At 35.2% G+C, this 19,601-nt stretch overlaps 1 protein-coding gene across 1 annotated transcript in view; it reads right to left on the bottom strand.

The window, feature by feature from the left end:
• Nucleotides 1-4,177: 4,177 nt before the first annotated feature.
• TMEM170B (transmembrane protein 170B) overlaps nt 4,178-19,601 on the bottom strand; it is a 43,367-nt gene continuing 27,943 nt past the window's right edge. Inside the window, exon 3 of the mRNA XM_067751995.1 lies at nt 4,178-12,030. Within this exon, the coding sequence (XP_067608096.1) occupies nt 11,900-12,030 (131 nt within the window). The 3' untranslated portion in view covers nt 4,178-11,899. The remainder of the gene's footprint in view (nt 12,031-19,601) is intronic.

The raw sequence follows: 19,601 nt of genomic DNA, 5'->3' as shown, positions 1-19,601 counted from the left end.
TTAGTAAAACGCTGCCTCCCATTTCTGTGATACCAAAATCACACTTTTTTCTTTTGGTCTGTTTTGGATTCAAAATGTCCAGGAAGACTTAAGTGTTTTGCTTTGACTTGGCAACTTTTCCTGTCCAGATAATTGGTGGTATGGATAAACCAGTTAAGGTGACACAAGGGTCTCTGAAAATCATGCTGTTTTATTTATGAAAGAAAATATCTGCTCAGTTAAGTGAAATCTTGGAAAACAATTAAATTTGGTGGCACCTCTACTGATAATGAGCATTCTGTCAACACTGTCGTGTAACTCTTATGTCTGAAGATGTCCATCACAAGTAAGATATTTCTGATAGAAGAAAACAGGTTAATGCCCCAATAAGATCTTGTGTGAACACATGTGGGCCTTTCTGCATCCTTAAGAGTTAAAAACTCTTAAGCCAAAGCATTGTGGCAGGAGAATGAGCCGATCATGGGTTACCCAGGAAGTGATCAGTTTCCACGGGGATCTCTTCAGGCCTCTAGGCTGCTGCGGCCACTTCAGGTCTGCTCTTATTATTGGCATTTGTCCAAACAGCTGCCCAGTTCTCATGAAATACCTGTGTTTAACCAGGTAAATTACTTTGATTAAAAAAACAAAAACAGTTTTTTCTTTTCCTCCAAGTAAGAACAAATTGTGAGGGTAAAATGAGATTATAGATGTGAAAATGGTTTGAGAGTGAAAGTTGAATGCCAACATTATTACAAGGTCTACCTTATCAATAATATAGGCCTTACATAGTTTATCCAGATACTTGTTAAAAAAATACAACAGAAGTTATACTTTAGATTTGAAATGTTCATCCCTTCTAATTCACCTTGCAAAAAGTCTCCAAGTTAGACAATCTTCAAATAAATCTAAAGATGGATTAAAGCTTAAAACTATAGTAGATATGGCACATGTCAAGTTCAAGGTGTCAAACTGGTCCAGGTCTAAAAAAGTTCCAAGAACAACAGACCTATACTGATATTGTCCCATTGAAAGTTTCAATCTGCATTTAAGAGAAGACAAAAGAAGCTAATCTATTTCCATGTTTATCGCAGAAGAAATTGTCATAGAGAGATTAAGGCTAACATGAGCTCTCCTGTGCACAAGGGGTCAGAACCAGGGAGAAGACCCAGGTCTGATACCCTCCCACTCAGTCAACATGCACAGGGCCTTCAAAAGTCTGAAGTCTCTCAAAATTGTTGTTCCCTCAGCCCTACAATGCCACCCACCCATCTCTGTACCTTCTATTATTTTCCACATCAAAGACAACACAAGTGTCTTCTTGTAGCACATCCTGTAGTCACCCACCAATACCAGTTCCCACAAAAAAATAAGCAAAAAGGGACAGGAGAGGTGTCATTTTATGAAAATCTGTTGGGTCCCTTCTCTGGTCTCTTAAGTGCCGTTCTGATTGCTTTAAGACCTGGAGTGCATGTTTGTCTCCGAGGCTATTACAGACCACGCTGTGTACTAAGACTTGAGCTTTTAAGGTCAGACATTCTGGAGCTGAAGAGACCAACACTTCTCTGTGTTTGAACCATTGGCTGTCTCTGCAGAACAATAAACAAAGCCAAGAAGCCCACTTGCAACAGGATCTGAGGTGGTGGATGACTATGTGCACAGCTGACAGGCGAGTCACGACCATCTTTCGGGGGATTTATGTTGGCTGCTTTGGCTTCCTCATCTTGTACATATTTGGTTTAGAGAATGCAAGGAATTTGCTAGCTGAGCAAGTTTATCCACTCTGTTCTCTAACCAGGCTCTTTTTCACTGAGGTCTGTTTCTGAAAAATTCCCTCAGCCAACTTTGCTGCCAAAGCAGCCCACGGTTCAGTGGAACAGTTTAAACCTGAAACAAATCCTCTCTAAAATCCCAGTGTGCACTGTATGGAAACAGACTTTGAAAACAGAGGTACCTGAACTTATTATCAAAACTCATATGGCAAAGTCCAGAACAACATCATCTTTCTATGTGCACATGACACACGAGAGGAGGAAGCCCCTGGGACAGAGTGTTTGCTGAGCCCCCAGGAGGTATTATCCTCATTTACTGATGAGAAAACTGAAGATCACAGAAGTAAAATAACTCGGCCCAAGTTAATATCCTAAGTGGCAGAGCAGGACTTCAAAACCAAGTCTCATGGTGTAAGACTGATTGTGATACGTTGGTATATTCCTTTTATCCCAACAAGTTGACCAAATATGCAATTAAAAATCATTAAAGTATAGACTATTAAAGACCATTATGCATTGAGCTGGAACACAAATTTATGACGAGTACATAAATCAAGGTCCAGATTAATGATTTGCCAAAATCACAAAATTAATGTGATTTTCTAATTTGTAAATAACCCCTGAACACTGCTTCTTAACCTTCTTTGGAAAATTAGTGATAACATGGAAACTCTTGGTTTTTCTTGTATTTAATTTCCTCACGTGTATTTTTATCCGAACAAAATAAAATGAATGTATTTTATGGAAATGAGTCCAGAAGTACAGACTGATTTAATTCGGGTTGGTTCATAGATAAGAATGGCCAAGACAAAAGCAAGGGAAAAATAAAATAGAACTACTGCACCATCTAGTGATGAAACTCTTTCTTTGCCAGAAAACCACCTAATGCAATTCCATTTTGCAATTCAATCTCCAGAACTCTGAGCCTGAAGAATACTCATAAAATTGGCCAAAAGAAAAATGTCTGATAACAATGAATAATGGAAAATTAAAAGCAGATAAACGGGAATAGTGAAATGGGACAGACTCTTCTGTTAAGATTCTATTGGAAGCTGGAAGTGAACCCCAATTCTCCTCCTCAAAGATCTGCCATAGATCCTGTTTACTTTTTTCTTTGTACCCTAAAACTTTAGGTACCATTTTATGAATTAACAATGGTTCAACTTCAAAACATAGATGACACAAGTATCCATTTGATAAGTCTGAGATATTCTTCCTCCACAACTCATTCTCCATCAGAAAGCAAGCTCAATGTAAGAACTGAGCATCTTTCTTCTAGATTACCTTTCCCTCTGGTCTTATTCTAAACAGGTGGCAATAAATCTGAAATTAAATGCATGCTTTCAAAGCTCAGTGAATATCAAAATACCCAAAGATAGCTTTTCCTATTACAAATACTATAAAAATATTACTTCAAGAGCCAAAAAGAATAAAATCAAAAGAGAAAATTTCTTTTTAATCTCAAGATTTATATTTTGTTCAAGAACTCTTTAAGACTCACGGTCAGGAAGGAAATATATTTAATAACTTTATAATTCTTACGGTTGAATGAAGAAGTTACCTAGAAAAAAATACATTTCAATGTAGTAATTACATGAAATATGTCAGTATGTGTGAAAAAAAATGTTTACTTCCACTTGCCTTGCACAATTTTTAAAGTTAAGCAAGTTTTTATTCCATCAGGGTTTGTAACAATTTCAGTGACTGGCTCTGTTGGCCCCAATCTCTCCTCAGGCAGGAGAATTAGTGGAAGCTAGTTGGGTACCTAGTACCTTCCCTTTGGAATCCCTAACAAAAATTCAAAATATGCATAGCTTTGGCAATACAAATTCTGAGTTGATAATTTTGAAAATCCCCATAATGCTGTCTGGTCTTTGTCAAAAATGAGATCTTATCTCATTATAAGAGCTCCCAGAATACTCTATTGAAACCAACATAGCACGGTGGGGAAAAAACATAGGTTAGAGTAAGAAAACCCCAGTTGAGCATTAATAGCTGTGTGACCTTGAGAAATTCATCACCTTCTCTGAACCTCAAATGCTTCATTAGTAAAGTGAAGGATCACGTTCATAATTCTTAGTAATCCCTTTAACCTAAAGGTTACTGTAAGTGTTAAAGAATGCTTACGAGGTGTCTAACAGATACTAAGCACTCAATAAAGGGTAGCCATTTATTAATAAACGTGACAGTAGGCTCTTTAAAACAGGAATTCTTAGAAGTAGATGCTTATGTGGCCTAGCACTGGTCCTTGGTAAAACTATGAACTAGGCCAAGTTTGTCTTTTAAACTCCTTGCTCACCTTTTCAATGCTACCTTCCAAATCCAGTGTAAAACTGGCCCAGAAAACCTGACAAAAGGGTAAGAGGAAACACTTGAGTCTACAGTGAATGAGTTAAAAAGATATGTCGTAAAGAATCAAACACCCCATAAAGCTTTTGAAGACAGGTTTATTTATATATAAGTGCATGAAACTGAATACAGAAACTTTATTAAAATACTGTATATTACAAATTTTTAATCCAATAAATTCTGTGTAATGACATTTAAGTGCTGGATTCACTTTTAACAGTTGTTTTGTGTGTATCAGTAAAGAGTTCACCCTGTATATTACAAAGAGGAGAGACACATGTGGACCTCAGAAATGGTCCTGAGATTAGACAGTGGATGATGTTAATTGTGCATCTTTTCTTTAAAGCAGTGAATTGGAATCTAGATCTTGTCTTTGCAGACCAACTTTCTATAATCAAAAATAACTTGCATATATTTATTGCTGCCCTTTGAAGAAAATGAGTGGTGAAAAATAATTTAAAATAAAGAGCAACATTTCTGTACTTACTACAATTAAAATAATTAAAATTCACTGCAAAGTTTGTGTTATCCAGGAAATTATGCTATATACACAATGAGATTTGTACATGAATTGGAAATAAAAAATTGCTTATATAAAATTAAAAATCAATAGTATACAATATTTACAGCTTGTTAGGTATTATAAATAAACATACTTTTTAAATAACCCTTCAAAATTAAACTGTATTATGTAAACATGCAGTACACATACTCATACAGTGTGGTTTATAGTCTTAACAGAAGGGGGAAAACTGTGTTCACATAATGTAGGATACTTCATCACATACGCCTTTGTTTTTATGCGTTACCCCTCCAAGGCTGCTTCTTCCTGTCTTTAAGCTTCACAGTACGTTAAGTATTTCTATAGTAAAAAAAACCAAAAAAATCCCTGATGGTAAACGTATTCCTAAAAGTTACATGAAGTGTCTGCCCTTGTACTACAATATAAAGCTCACACTGTTCACGCTAGACTCTCTAATTTACAACAAAACCGAATTTTAAAATTCCACGTTTAATTGTCTTGACATTTTCTCTCATTTCAAACTTACTTGGAAAAAAAAAAAGACAAATACCACATCATGAAAATGTAATGAAAGCAGTTGTCATCTGTCATAGTCAATGGTGAAATAACTGATTTTTACTAAACCGCAAGGACCTAATTCAATTACACTGTTCCTCACCTCTGAATCCCCAGCAACAGGTGTACCAATCCTGAATCTTACTAAATTCACTTTGCGAAAGTATCTTAACTTCCAAGGCACTAAGGCATCATTTAGCTTTTAAAAACTGCACTGTGGTTTACTAAATGATTCATCAGTGGTCTGAGAGTTAACACAATTTGAAAGTGAGTTTTTAATACCTATCAGGTAAACTATATTTTTGCTGTGTGAATAAAAACATTTTCATTGATTAACTTTAAGGTAAAGTTGATCCCCTCATTCTAGAATGACTAGAATTGAGAGTTAATACTTTACAGTAGGATCCTATGAATTTTACCTAGTTATATGACTGAAATGAAAAATACTGTGGAATTTTATATTGGTAGAGCTCGTGTGTGTGCATGTGTTTGAGAGACGTACAGAACTTTTAAAATTCCTCCATCGTAAATGCATCCGATATCACAAATACCAAGAAAGTGTCAACAATTTGACCATCAACTCATCCAGTATTAAAGTAAATCATTTTTGATTACTTTTCAAACAAGTGCCTCTATTTTGCCTTCTATGGAGAAAACTTTAAAATGTTCCTTCCCAAAGATACTCAGTGATGATGTATAAATACTTTAATTTAAAAACAAAGGAAACTTTTCACCACCAATAGTACTGTCAAGTTATCATTCATTTATACAGGGCTATAAAAAATGATGCTTTTTAGAAATTATCAATATGTAATATGTTTAGGAGAGAAAGTGTTATAGTTATGGTAATTATGCATTATAGTTCCTCTTCCTATATATTTATGTAACACTGCTTTCCAGTTTCAGTTACATACGTAAATACAGTTCCCAAATGGGGACAGTCATGTCACCACTGAGGGGAGGTATATACGGGCACAGGATATAATTTAAAAAAACATGCAGGAGGTCCACGCTCTCTTGACTTGCTTATAGTATTTAATTTTCAGCAAGATTATAGCTGCATAACCATAAGGTGTTAAGAACATTCTCTTCTAAACCAGCACTTTTGAGTCTATCAACAAACTGTACATATGTTTAAACTTTACCATATGACATCTGTATGGAAGGGGGAGGAATATTTTTAAGAAACTGCTAAATTAGTTCTCAAAATCAGGAAAGGGTTATTACATAAGTTCAACATATGTGCAATGAATGTAAAGAATGTGAAAATGAGTCCCCTAAGCTCAGGGGAGATGGCTACAGTTCATAGCTTAGTGCTCTCAGAAATTCGGGTGTTTCCACTAATCTAATAGTGTATTAACTGGTATATCTCCACATTTACTGAAAATACTTTATATATTAAGCATTACTTCCTCTAAACAAATTCATAGATACATTTTTAGATAACAACTTCAGCAACCTCCTCAAAAACATTGCATTGCCTACACTGAACAGACATCCTTCAGTTAGTAGGCAAACCTACCACCACACGCACGAAAATGTAGTACGATTTCAAAATGCTTTGTGGTAAGTTTAGTCTCACATATAAAAAAACACTGCATTTTGCAAACATGCACTAAATGTACTCATACAGTGTAGTTTATAGTCTTAACAGAGGGGGAAACTGTGTTCACATAACGCAGGGTGCCTCATCAAGTGTGTCTGTGTTTTTGTGTGTAACCCTCCGACATTTCTTCCTGTCTTTAAACTTCCCTCTGCTATAAATGCTACCACATGTTAGAAAAAGTTAATCAGTTTTTAATCAAATAATGTTCTTTTTATGCTGTAGAGTCTTCCTCCACGATGTTATAAAAAGGACAGGAAGATGAGGGAAATTACTAGTCAACTTTAACCACTGAGATTCTCACCCGATTATTAAAAGAAACAACCGTTTACCCAGTTACCCAAGTGTTGCCAAACTTCTCTGCAATCTAGGTCACTAGAATTTCTTCAGTAACTTTCCACATTCTTCCATCTTAAAAACAAATGGCAACTCTTTGAAGAGTTCTGATTAAGACTTTCTGAGAGAAACATTTGTAATAGTGAGAGTGAAGTAGCTTGAGAACATTTCAGAAAGTCCTCTTAACATCTTGTTACTTCTTGAATTATAAAATGGACATAAATTAAAAATAAAAGTATTTCCTTTTAAGTTAAAACCAAACAAACAACAAGTAGGGCTTAAGCACTTTTGGTCCATGGAAGGAGGGACGTGGCAGACACTGCAGCCCAGTTCTGTTCTCACCCGGCACGGTGAAGCCACAGGCTGGGGCGGTGGGAGGTACACAGAGAGAGGGGACACCCCTCCACCCCGAAAGCAAGGAGAGTAAGTTGCGTGTAGTGGAGATTCAATGAATATTGGCTGAGTAAATCCAAAAGAAGCAAGCAGGATAAGGTAAGGGCTAAATCCCGGCTACTTCTCCCTTTCCCTGTTTTAACTAGTAATAAACACAGCCTGATATTGAATTCGGCTTGCCCTGCCATTTCCATTGCCACCAATTCCCAAAAGTGCTCTTAGAGAACTATCTGCTGATTTAAAAACTAAAGAGGTGGAGAGGAGAAGCAACATTATAAGAGAAATTTTTTAGTTTCCATCTTAAAATATATGTAGGGAAAATGTAGAAATGGAAGAAAACAGTTGAATCTTACAAAACAATATATTCAATTGGTATTGCAAAGTGTATTTAAAAAAAATTATAATGACTATTGATCATTTACTGTTAAATACTGAGTCGTCTCTTAGTATCCAGAGTGGATTGATTCCAGCACCCGCATGGATACCAAAATTTGAGGATGCTTATAGAAAATGGCCATTATAGAAAATGGTGTAGTATTTGCATATAACCTATGCATATTCTCCCATATACTTTAAACCATCTATTGGTTACTTATAATACCTTATACAATGTAAATGCTATGTAAATGGTGTAAATAGAGTGTAAATGCTATATGAATAGTTGCCTGTGTGGGGCAAATTTATGTTTTGCTTTTTGGAACTTTCTGGAAATTTTTTCTGAATATTTCAATCCAAGGTTGGTTGAATCCCTGAATGCGGAACCGCAGATATGGAGAGCTGACTGTACTGTTTCACCCTCATAAACAAAAAGTCAACAAGTGGGAGGGCCTGGATTCAAATCTATGTCACGGTATTCCATTTGGTTAATAAACTGAGAAAAATCAGAATTGGGGGAAAAAACAGGACTTAAGCTCTCAGCTAGAAGCAAGATATTCTCCCAACTGTTTTAGGATTTAAATCATCTTGGTAGCTCTTGGGGACTCAAGGGTGGGAACCCCATCTTGGTCATCCTTGTACTTACTACAGGAAATACCAGGTTCAGCACTTTGTACATAGTAGATCCACCAAAAATGTTTACAAAACTGAATTCGCTGGCGTTTAACTGCCAGCTTGGGCACACTGACATGGCAGCCCCACTCTCCTCATCTTAATTGGAGGTTCTCTAAAGACGTTTTCCAAGAACATTTTAAAAACTATTCCTGTTCCTTACATCACAAATATATGATACACAGGGCAGCTCATTTCTTTATTTCTCACTTAAAGTACAAACAAAACCCTCACATTTTGGGGGGGCAGTAGAAATGTATGCTGCAAATACTAAGAAAGTACATTGGGTTACAAACTATAACACTGTTCAGTAAACACTAAGATCTAAAGTAAGAATAATTAACCTACAAACACTGAATATGGCCACCATTTAGGACTCTCCTTATGTTAACTCCCTGTGTTAACTAATTAACAATTAGTTTGGGCATATAGGAGTCTCTTCTCTGAGGAACTGATTTCACTGTCAGCAATATTTTATTAAGCATTTTTAAAAATAACGAAGTGTAAACTGCAGAGGATTCTCCCCTTCCCTCCTGCATTTTTCACAAAGAAAATTTACTGCTAAGTCACATGTAAATTTTAAGAAGATTTAACCCAAATACATCAATAAGGGCTTTTGTCACATCACAAACAAGGATCTCTACCACTATTAAACCAAGAAAACTTTCCCCAAATTAAAAAATCTCAAAGTTCCTTAAACTGATTTAAAGGATCACTCAACTGAGCAAATGTATCAAGTTCTCCACGATAATGTCCAAGTGTTCATTGAACAAAAGCTTTCCAATTAGACTGTATTCATATATAGCAGCTTTATATATATATGTGTATATAATGATATATGTGCATGTAGATATATATCATTAAATGTTACTTGTCTCTATAAGAAAACCAATAACATTTTAAAAATCTCATCACAGAAACAGCTATTAAGACATTTCATCAATTCATACTATCAACTGCATTTCAAAACATCGAAATAGTAACAGTTGCACAAAATCCCAATGGAAGCAACTAAAAACAACAGAGAAACCAAAAATTCCCCCAAAAGTTAAAAGCACACACACACACACACACACACACACACACACACACACTCCTCATAACGTAAAGCAACTTGATAATGAGATAACTGCAGGACACTCTACAAACTGATCCACCTTCTCATACTTCATTCTAGAGCAGAAACAGGAGTTTCATTCTCTTTGGTCCATGCAGCCATACACTTAATGTGTCCAAGTTATTTTCTGGCTAATTTCAGATTCTGAACCATGTGTTCCATGTTACCTTACCATGGTAACTTTCTGAAACATAAAATAACCATGTGTTAAAATAAATATTCATTTCTGTAGATCTCATACCATTTCAACATATTACTGGTAATTCCTCCCAAAGAATATGAACACTTTAAATTATTGACCAAAGAATTTAAAGAATTTAAAGAATAACCAAAGTAAAGGAAGAACACAATTCAAGTCTAACAGAAAAGGAAAAATCAAATTGACTTGGAAGATTTAGGCCTAAATTTAATTTAGGAAAATGTCAGGAATATAAAGAACACATGAAAACAATTTCAGGCTTGAACATAATAAAAAGAATCAATTTTAAGATTTACTTTAAAGATCTCTAAGAATGCATACTTGCTTCTTGGGTTTTTAAAAACAAATTTCCAAGCCACAGTGTTGTTAAACTCCCGCACCGCCCCAAACTGGCTTCCGTACTGGTAAAATACCCCCAGTTCCTCATCGGTGAGTTGTTGATACTACTCAGCTTTTTGGTGGAGAAACGGTGCTGTGGGTAACAAAGGTCTTATATTTGCATGGAACCTAATAGAAATGTACGTTTTTCCAAATTAGGTTATAAAACAGTGAGGCTAGAGTATCAGATTATTGTTTGGATTGTCCTTAACTTACATTTTCTGCAGTTGGCTCTTCCTTTGAGTTACCATATATATAATTGTACCTGGTATTAAAAAAATCTCAGTAGGAGACAAATTCCACCATGTTCTGTGTTGCCCTTACTTCTTGTACTCTTAAATACAATTACATATTGCCAAAACCTCTTAAAACCTCTAAGGATTTTTTCATTCTAATAAATGTCATCACAGATTCTAGTAAACTTAAATAACAGCATAAAACAAGAGCTGAACAACTGAAATGAATAACTCAAGTATGCATTCAATACTGTGTTGATATGCTGAGATTTGTTGCCAAATTTTATAATTATTTACTATATTCCCCAATTTTTACTCAGAGAAATTATGATGCTACCACATACCCAAAGTAAGATAGCTTATTACTCTTCCTATATGTTTCTTATCTACAAATGAGGCTTCTTGTTTTCATAGCCTAATTTAGGCCACTCTTTAAATACAGTTAATACTCTAGAATGAAAGACTGCTTACGTTTTGTCAAAAATCAAGGTATATGCAACAAGTGATATAATCCCACTGAGATACTAGTTGTAAAGATGTTTCCTCCATGAGCTACATGGCAAAAACTTTCTTTAGAAGGGTCAAGAATGCAATGTGCATTTCAGATTTCTTACAAAATTTATAAGAAAATTTTCAAATTATACTTTTGTGACACACAAGCTACAATCAATGTGTATGACCCGTAAAGTTTTTTAATTCATATCAATAGAATGTTTATGTATGAGGGAAACTATTAAAAGAGTGTTACTTGAGTGAAAAGGATGCACCCTATAGATCTACTTTGAGTCCTTAAAAGAGTTCAGCAGTTTTCCATTAAGTATTATTTTTCACGTAAGTAACAATAATGCCTAATTTATATGAAAGCCCTAAATCCCAGAAACGTTCAACATTAAAAATCAAATAATTTGTCTCCTATTAAATGATTCGGTATGCAGCACTCATACGGGATTTAGCATTACAAAACAAAAATCTCACTACACCACCTGAATTCATGTCAGATATGTTCACAGCACTCATCTACATCTACACTTGCAAATTTCACATGATCAATGTTAAAAAAAAAAGAAAAGAGTTTGGCACATATGTCAGTTCTTCAAAACGTCCCTGTAACTTAACACAACACTGTTAAGAACGATGATTCAACGCCAGTGTTAACCTGATTGGCAGCTAAACAAGGTGCTTTTTCTTGTAGCTTCACGTAGTGTCATGCGCCTTGCCTGGGACAGAGGCACGTAAGGTGCGGTGTGGTAGTGCAATCACTTGAACACCAGAGGGCAATCTTCCCACACAGCTCAAGGCCTTATGTTTTGACCTTCCACATTCTTGTACAATTTCATTCCCTTGTTAACAATGCCATTTTCAGAGAATCTGTACATCTGCTTCCTTATGTGAAGTAAGACATGCCCACAGAAACCTCAGAGTGTGGCGAGAATCCTTGAAAAGGAGATGATTAATGTCAGTACGGTCTGTCCAACGCCCCACACCAGTGCTTCCAAGGGGGCCATGTTCTTCCCTGCCACTCTGTAAATGCCAGCGACTGCTGCACCTAGACGAGAAAGAGGGAGAGACAAATAACACCTTCATTCATTCTGAGACACGCTACATGGCTGTAACTTAAAATCTCTTTTCATCTGAGCCAAACAGTAAATCATCAGTCATTCTCATTTTATAATTTTCTATGAAAGAGTTCCCATGTGATTGGTAAAAGTTACTCTACCATACCGCATTTACCCACAAAACTGAATAACAGACTTTTCTATTCAACTGCAAAATATGTATTTATGGTATATGCTGCTTACCTGACATAAAATATGTTCATAAAAAACGAGTAATTCATTATTGTAATCTCTCAGCTGAGTGTTAAATCGGCCAGACCTCATCGGCACTTTCATAAACATATGACACAATATATTGGTAATTATAAATAATAATACAGAAAACCATACAATTTAATATAATTTCTAAATTATTCAAGAAAAAAGTTAATATTAAAGGAATTTTAATTTATTTCAGTAAAATGAATGAATTCTTAAATGTCCCATAAAATATCAGAATTGTGACTAATGTGCTTCACAATCTACCATATAAAATGGTTTCAGTGTTTTAATAAAGCATACAACTGTAGAGGTATTTGGAGACGAGTATCTTGACATCTAATAAAAGTGGAGTATGAACCTGACATCCATCTGTTCTAGGAGAAATTTTTAGATAACGTGCATTTCTGAGAATGAGAGAATCTCAGGAGCTTCAGAGCCCCGAGGCTCGGTTCAACACTTCATCTGATTGCTATAGTATGTATAATGATGTGGTATCTATGAGGCTGATTTTAAAAGTACATTCAGAAATCATAAAAGGAAACATTTAAACTATGGTTATGCCATCTCACAGGTTGAGATGGCCTTACAACTCTTGTCTAGAAAAAACTGTCCATGTAGCCTAGAATGATCAAACAAAAAGAACAGAAATAAATTATTTGAAGACACTGAATTATAATTATTTGAGATAGAAATTCTACTCATAAAAATTAGCTAAGAATTAACTCCAGAGTTCACTTAAATTCAAAATATTATATTCCTCCATAGAAGATATAAATAGGAAAAGCAAATTATTAATTTAAGCCAAGGGCTTTCATATACATATTTTAAAGAAGGAATTAAAATATATAGTATATTTACAGCATACTGTGTATCTTGACAGGAACTTTATCATCTTAAATATGATACCACTCCTGAGTAGTATTACTTAATTTAAAGATGAAAAAAACAGAGGTTCAGAGAGTTTCATTTACTAGCCCAAGGAAATATAGTAAGTACAGAAATGGAATTTCAATCCAGGTTAGTCTGGCTATAAATTTCCAAATCATTCTATCATTTCACATTTACACCTAGTGAAAAAGAGAATAAGGAATTCATAAAATAATAAAGTAACTGATAATCATCTCAATACTAAATAAAACTCCTAGTAGCACCAACATTTACTTAATCAATTAATAAACTTCACTAGTATAATTAATCATATCCTCAAATTTTAGAATTGGATAACATTCTGAAAATAAAAAAGATCTTAGCCGCCTTTGTTATCAGAAATTATGTTAAAATAAACCTGAAAAATACTGTCTTTACTTTGGGTTCACCCTAGATTTCCATGACTATCTTCAATTTTAAAAACTACAATTTGGCCTCCATTTCTCCAGCATTAAATTTTCAAAAATGATCCAGAAGGTGAAAAACATAGCAATTACTAGCTCAGGCTGCCTGGGAAGTGCCAATTTGTTAATTCAAACATCTCATGCTTATATAAAGTTAAGAGCATGGATTTTGGAGCTAGACTTGTGGGTTAAAGTCCAAGCTCCACTAATTAGTAGCTGTGTTACACTGAGTAATCGCTTAACCTCCCTGTGCCTTATTTCTTCAACTGTAAAATGGGTGGGTTTGAAGATAATACTTGGAAAGTGCTTAAAATAGTGTCTGGTCCCAGTATGTACTCCAAATTTTGGTTAGTAGTTGTTGCAGTAGTAAATGATAAAGGAATTTCCAATCAGTGATTCATCATTCAATAAATGGTGTGGAACAACTGATAGCCACTTGGAAGAAATAAATTTAGGTCCCTACTTCACACCACTCCCCAGAGTAAATTCAGATGGGTTAAAAAACTAGACGTTAAAAGCAAATAAATAAAATGAATTTCACTTTGGAAGGCTTGCTGTTTGAGGAATAACTTACAAAACCACCAATAACCCACTTTTCTTTACACTCTTTCAAGAAACAGAGGATAAGATCTTCAACCCTATAATGTAAGGGGAGAAAAACCACTGTAAAACTCCAGAGTTTCCAAAATCAAGAGAGATATTTATAGTGTTATACAGAAAATAAAACGAACTACTGTTTTCCGCCCAGCAGATAATCAGGAACCAATTTGTAAGTTACAACTTCCCTTCAAAAGAAGCAGATTTACACTAGCTCCCATTGCACTATATCATTTCACAACCCAGAAGCACTAGTCAGAAAAGACTGTTCCAGTGGAACTCTTAATCAAAAAGATCTGAAAGAAAACAATTTTGTGTGCCTATTAAATGATTTTGAAAACACTGCTATTAAATATTGAGCAGATATGAAGGAGTATTTATAAAATACGTGTAGACTGTTAAAAAAAACACACAACAAATTCCCAAGTACCACCATCCAACTGAAGAAAAGAACATTACTATTTCATTTGAGGTTCCAGTGCAGTCTCCACAGTCACATCCCATTCCCTCCCAAATTTGGTTTTTACCATTCCTTTGCTTTTCTTCAGCTTTACTGCCTGCCTATATCCTAAGATATCTGTTATTTAGTTTTTTAAATAAATGAATTTTATATAAATTGATACTCTAAGTATTTTGGAATTTTTGGCTCAAGGTTATATTCAGAAAATTATCCATCTTGTTGTATACAGCAGTAATTCATACATTTCCAATGTTGTACAGAATTCCATGTATGAATATACCACAACTTATTTATCCATTCTACTGGGGATGACATTGTTTCTAGTCCTTAACAATGACAAACCCTGCTTCTGTGAACATCCTTGTAACATGACCTCTGGCACACATACGCAATCACGAGTTTCTCTACAACGTGGGTAAAAGCAGAATGGCTCAGTCCTATGTTATGGGCATTTTCAACTTTACTAGGTAATGCCAACTTGTTTTCCTAAGTAATTGTACCAATTTCTATCCCAGTTACTCCATATCCTCAGAAGCAGTTGATATCTTTAAAAAATTTTTTTGTCAATCTGGCAGGTGAGAGATGTTATCTCTGCAATTAATTTGGGTTTCCCTGATTTTTAATGTCATTGAGCTTTTCCTCACATATTCTTCACATTTGGCCATTAGGGTTTCTACTTCTATGAAATGTTTGTCAAATCTTTTGTCCATTTTTCTAGTGGATTGTCATTTTCTTATTTGATTCATAGGGTTTTTTAAAATATAGTTTGGATATTAATCTTTTTACATTTATATAAGCTAACAAATATCTTCCCCCAATTTGTGCTTTAGTTTTCACTCCTGTTAAGATGTATTTTGCTGAACAACAGCCAGTTGAAGGAGTACAAATATTGTGATCGTTATTTTCTTGGTGAAGTGTGTGCAAGAATGAAGAAGGCAGAAGTGTATAGGGTGCCTGAAATAAATGAAACATGTTTGGAGCTGCCACTGTGAACAACAGCAGAAGGTATCAATTAGAAATATGTAAAGATTCCCAAAGTATTAAGGAGCTAGAGAAGACTGGCATAGCAAAGATGAAGTGGAGAAAGCAATTCTGCTGAGCTGAGCTGAAGGTAAATAACAGATGTAAACCTGCAAGGACAAGGGTGACTAGGAGAAGAGTCACCAGTGACAGAGATGTCCATATACAGCAACATAAAGTGTCTGCAGAGAGGTGGACCACTGAAAAGTGATTTGATCTGCCCTCCACATTCCTGAGAGAACGCAAATATAAAGGTTAAGGCAGATTTGGTTCTAAGGTGTTGATTCTCTGTTTGTGTAATCAGATCAGGGGTCAGCAAACTATGATCCACAGGTCCAGTCTGACTCACCACCTGTTTTTGTACAGCATGTGAGCTAAGAATGGTTTTTACATTTTTAAATGGTTTAAAAAAAATCAAAAGAATAATAATATTTCATGATACATAAAAATTATATGAAATTCAAACTTTAGTGTCCATAAATAATGTTTTATTGGCATACAGCCGTAGTCATTTCTGATACTGAACTATCTTTGCACTCCTAGGATAACATTCTTAAAGTAAATGAACCTATACTTTTCCATCCTTCTGTAGTCTTCAACTTGTTTAGCAACAAGATTACTTTGATCCAGCAAATATGCTGTGCACAGTTTTTAACCTTTCCATTTCCTGCAATAATTTGGAAAAAATAGGAACTGTTCCCTGAAAATTTGGTAGAACTCATCTGTAAACCTCATTTGAGCCTGGACTTCTTTTGGGAGGAGAAGTCTTCAACATTTCAATTGTTTAAACATACTTATTGTATTATTCATATTTTCTCTTTCTTCTTATGCCAATTTTAGCAACTTACATTTAGGAATATATAACTGTTTACAAAACTGTCATTTTTATAATCCTTTATTCTACCTTTACTATTGAGTCTGTAGTTCTCTCTTCTATGTTGTTCCATATTTTACTTTTCTGCCTTAACTATTTTAGAGTTACGGCAGCAATCTATTCACCTTATTATCTTTCCAGAAAACCAGTTTTTTGCTTTGTTATTAATCTCTCATAAACTCAACTTAAAAAACTTAAATGCATTTCTCTATAAATAATATATATATATAATAAAACTAAACAATGTAATTAAAAAAGATACCATGCACAACAACCGTAACATAATAAGAGTTTAGGAATTAACTTAATCAAAATATACAATCCTCCTATTGAAAAAAAACACTTTTAAACTCTAACAAAAGATGTAGAAAATGATCTGAACAAATGGAGATATATTACATGTTCCTGGGTGGGACTTAATTTAATATGTCAATTCTTCCCAAATTAACCTCTACAATCAATTAAATCCTCATAAAAATAACAGTTATACTTTTTGAGGAACTCAGTAGACATATTCTAAAATTTATATGAAAGAATAAAGGTCCATGAATAGTTATGTTAACTTTGAGAAAGAAAAGAAATGAGAGGGACCAGCCCTACCAGATATTAAGAAATACTACAAAATAATAGAGACAAAAAAATGAGGCCTTGCTGCAAGAACAGATAAAAAGACTAACAAACCAGAACAGAATTTGAAGGCAGGTCCATGTACCTTGAGAACACAGTACACAAAAAAGGATGAATCAATGGATAGATTTTTTTAGTGACGTGGTAAAAATTGACTTACTACATGGGAGGAAAAAAAAAATACACATGGAATCCTATCTAATTCCAAACACAAAGATACACTCTAGACCAGAAGGCAAATTATGACCTGAATGTCAGACATCTGTTTTTGTAAATAAAGTTTTATTGGAAAAAGCCATGCCTATTCATTTACCAATGTCTATGGCTGCTTTTATGCCCTAATGGCAGAGCAGAATAGTAGTGACACAGACCCTCTGGCCTGCAACGTTTAAAATAGTTACTGTCTGGCCTTTTAAGAAAATGTTTGCTCAGTCCTGCTCTAGATAAATTAAAGACTTTAATACAAAGGTAAAACTATAAAATTAACAAAAGAAAATATATCAGAGTATCTTTTGACCTTGGTGTGGAGGAGAACTTCTTAAATAAAATTCTAAATTAGGCAAAAAGACTCTTTAAGCTGATTATATAGAATAAAGATTTCTACTCAATAAACAACATCATGGATGAAGGTACTGATAAAAGACAGAGAAGTTATTTGCAAAGTTCAAAACCAATAAGACACCAATACATCTAAGAAACATCTATCGTTTAATAAAAAAACAAGAACCCCAAAAGAAAAGCACAGAATTTAAAGAAGCAATTTGTAGAAGAAATCTAAAAATATGATAAGAATAGAAAGAGATGTTCAAATTCATTAGTAATCAGAGAAATGCAAATTAAACCAACAAAGAGGTGTCACTTTAACCCTCAGACTCGCTAAAATTAGACAGCAATACAATGCCAAGCAATGGCATTATAGAGAAACCCATTTCCTCCCAATTCTGGTATTAACTATCAGTACTAACTGAAATGAAAAATCACTCTATTCTGGAAATAAAAATCTAAGAGGGGGCTTCCCTGGTGGCGCAGTGGTTGGGAGTCCGCCTGCCAATGCGGGGGGCGTGGGTTCGTGCCCCGGTCCGGGAGGATCCCACGTGCCGCGGAGCGGCTGGGCCCGTGGGCCATGGCCGCTGGGCCTGCGCGTCCGGAGCCTGTGCCCCGCAACGGGAGAGGCCGCAACGGTGAGAGGCCCGCGTACCGCAAAAAAAAAAAAAAAAATCTAAGAGGTAGTAAAATATAATAGATATGTATCTATATTCAGTCAGCCATCATGTGCTGAACTGAATATACAGCTGTGATCGTGCTATAGCACTCACAAAATACATTAAGAAAATAAATGCAGTTAAATATTCACAGTGGCTAGTTTTCTTAATTCAAGTGTTTGCAGGTCAAAAAGCCAGAAGAAATTTATATGTTTTATTGTTAACCTGCATACAAATTTTTACTTGAAATTGTGTCAGACATATTTGTAAGGATTTTTAAATATAACACTGTGGTTTCCAAAATCATTAGCTTATTTTATTCCTGACTGAACTGAAAGCAGATAATATGTAGATACACATCATTAGGGAAGTAGAATCATGTTCTCTTTAAAATTTCACAATAATTTACAGCAATAAACACACATACAACACACATACTACTTTTGACTTGGGAACAAGCTGCTCCTTCTTCCTTCCTCCTCTGTTTACGGTTCCACAGTTGTAGCAGTGGCCCACATCAAGAATGTCAGCAGTCCCTTTCATGTCTCTTTGTATGCCACCACAGTGAATAACAACTAATTTGGATTTTTCCCTTTGCCACAGTCCTGACACCAACTCCTTTTCCAACCCACCGCCACTAGTCTAGTTCAGATCTAGCCTCAATTCAGATCACAGTTAATGCCTCAACTCCTCTTCTTTCCCCTTTTTCCTCCCTTCTTCCCTCCCCCCACTTTCTTCCTTCCTTTCCTCTGTGCTGCCTCCCTTACTACATCCATCTATCCAACCAGTATTTTCTGAGTATCTGTTCTATTCCAGGTACTGTTTTATTGTTGGAGATTCAGCAGTGATGAAGACAGACAAGGTCCCTGCCCTTTCAGAGTTTCTTCTTGGTTCTTTCTTCACATATATTCTACATTCAGCCATAAAATAGATTTTCCTATTGAATTGCTTTGCCCCTTTCCAACCCCATTCTAAAATATCTAGTTGTTTTCCATGACCCACAGAATAAAGTCCAGACTCTGGCTGGCCGTCCAAGACCCTTGAGGATCTGGCTCTTTCCAGTTGACTTTCCTGCTACTCCACTCTGCACATTTGGTGCTTCAGTGAAATCTGATTTCTTGTTTTAAACTCTACCTATGGCAAAATGAATGAAGTACCACATGAGAACTTTACAGGTTGGATGCAGCAC

Source organism: Pseudorca crassidens, chromosome 10, assembly GCF_039906515.1.
Source record: "Pseudorca crassidens isolate mPseCra1 chromosome 10, mPseCra1.hap1, whole genome shotgun sequence".
NCBI lineage: Eukaryota > Metazoa > Chordata > Mammalia > Artiodactyla > Delphinidae > Pseudorca > Pseudorca crassidens.
Note: the sequence above shows the minus strand (reverse complement) of the source record. Positions and strands in the feature narration are given on the sequence as shown.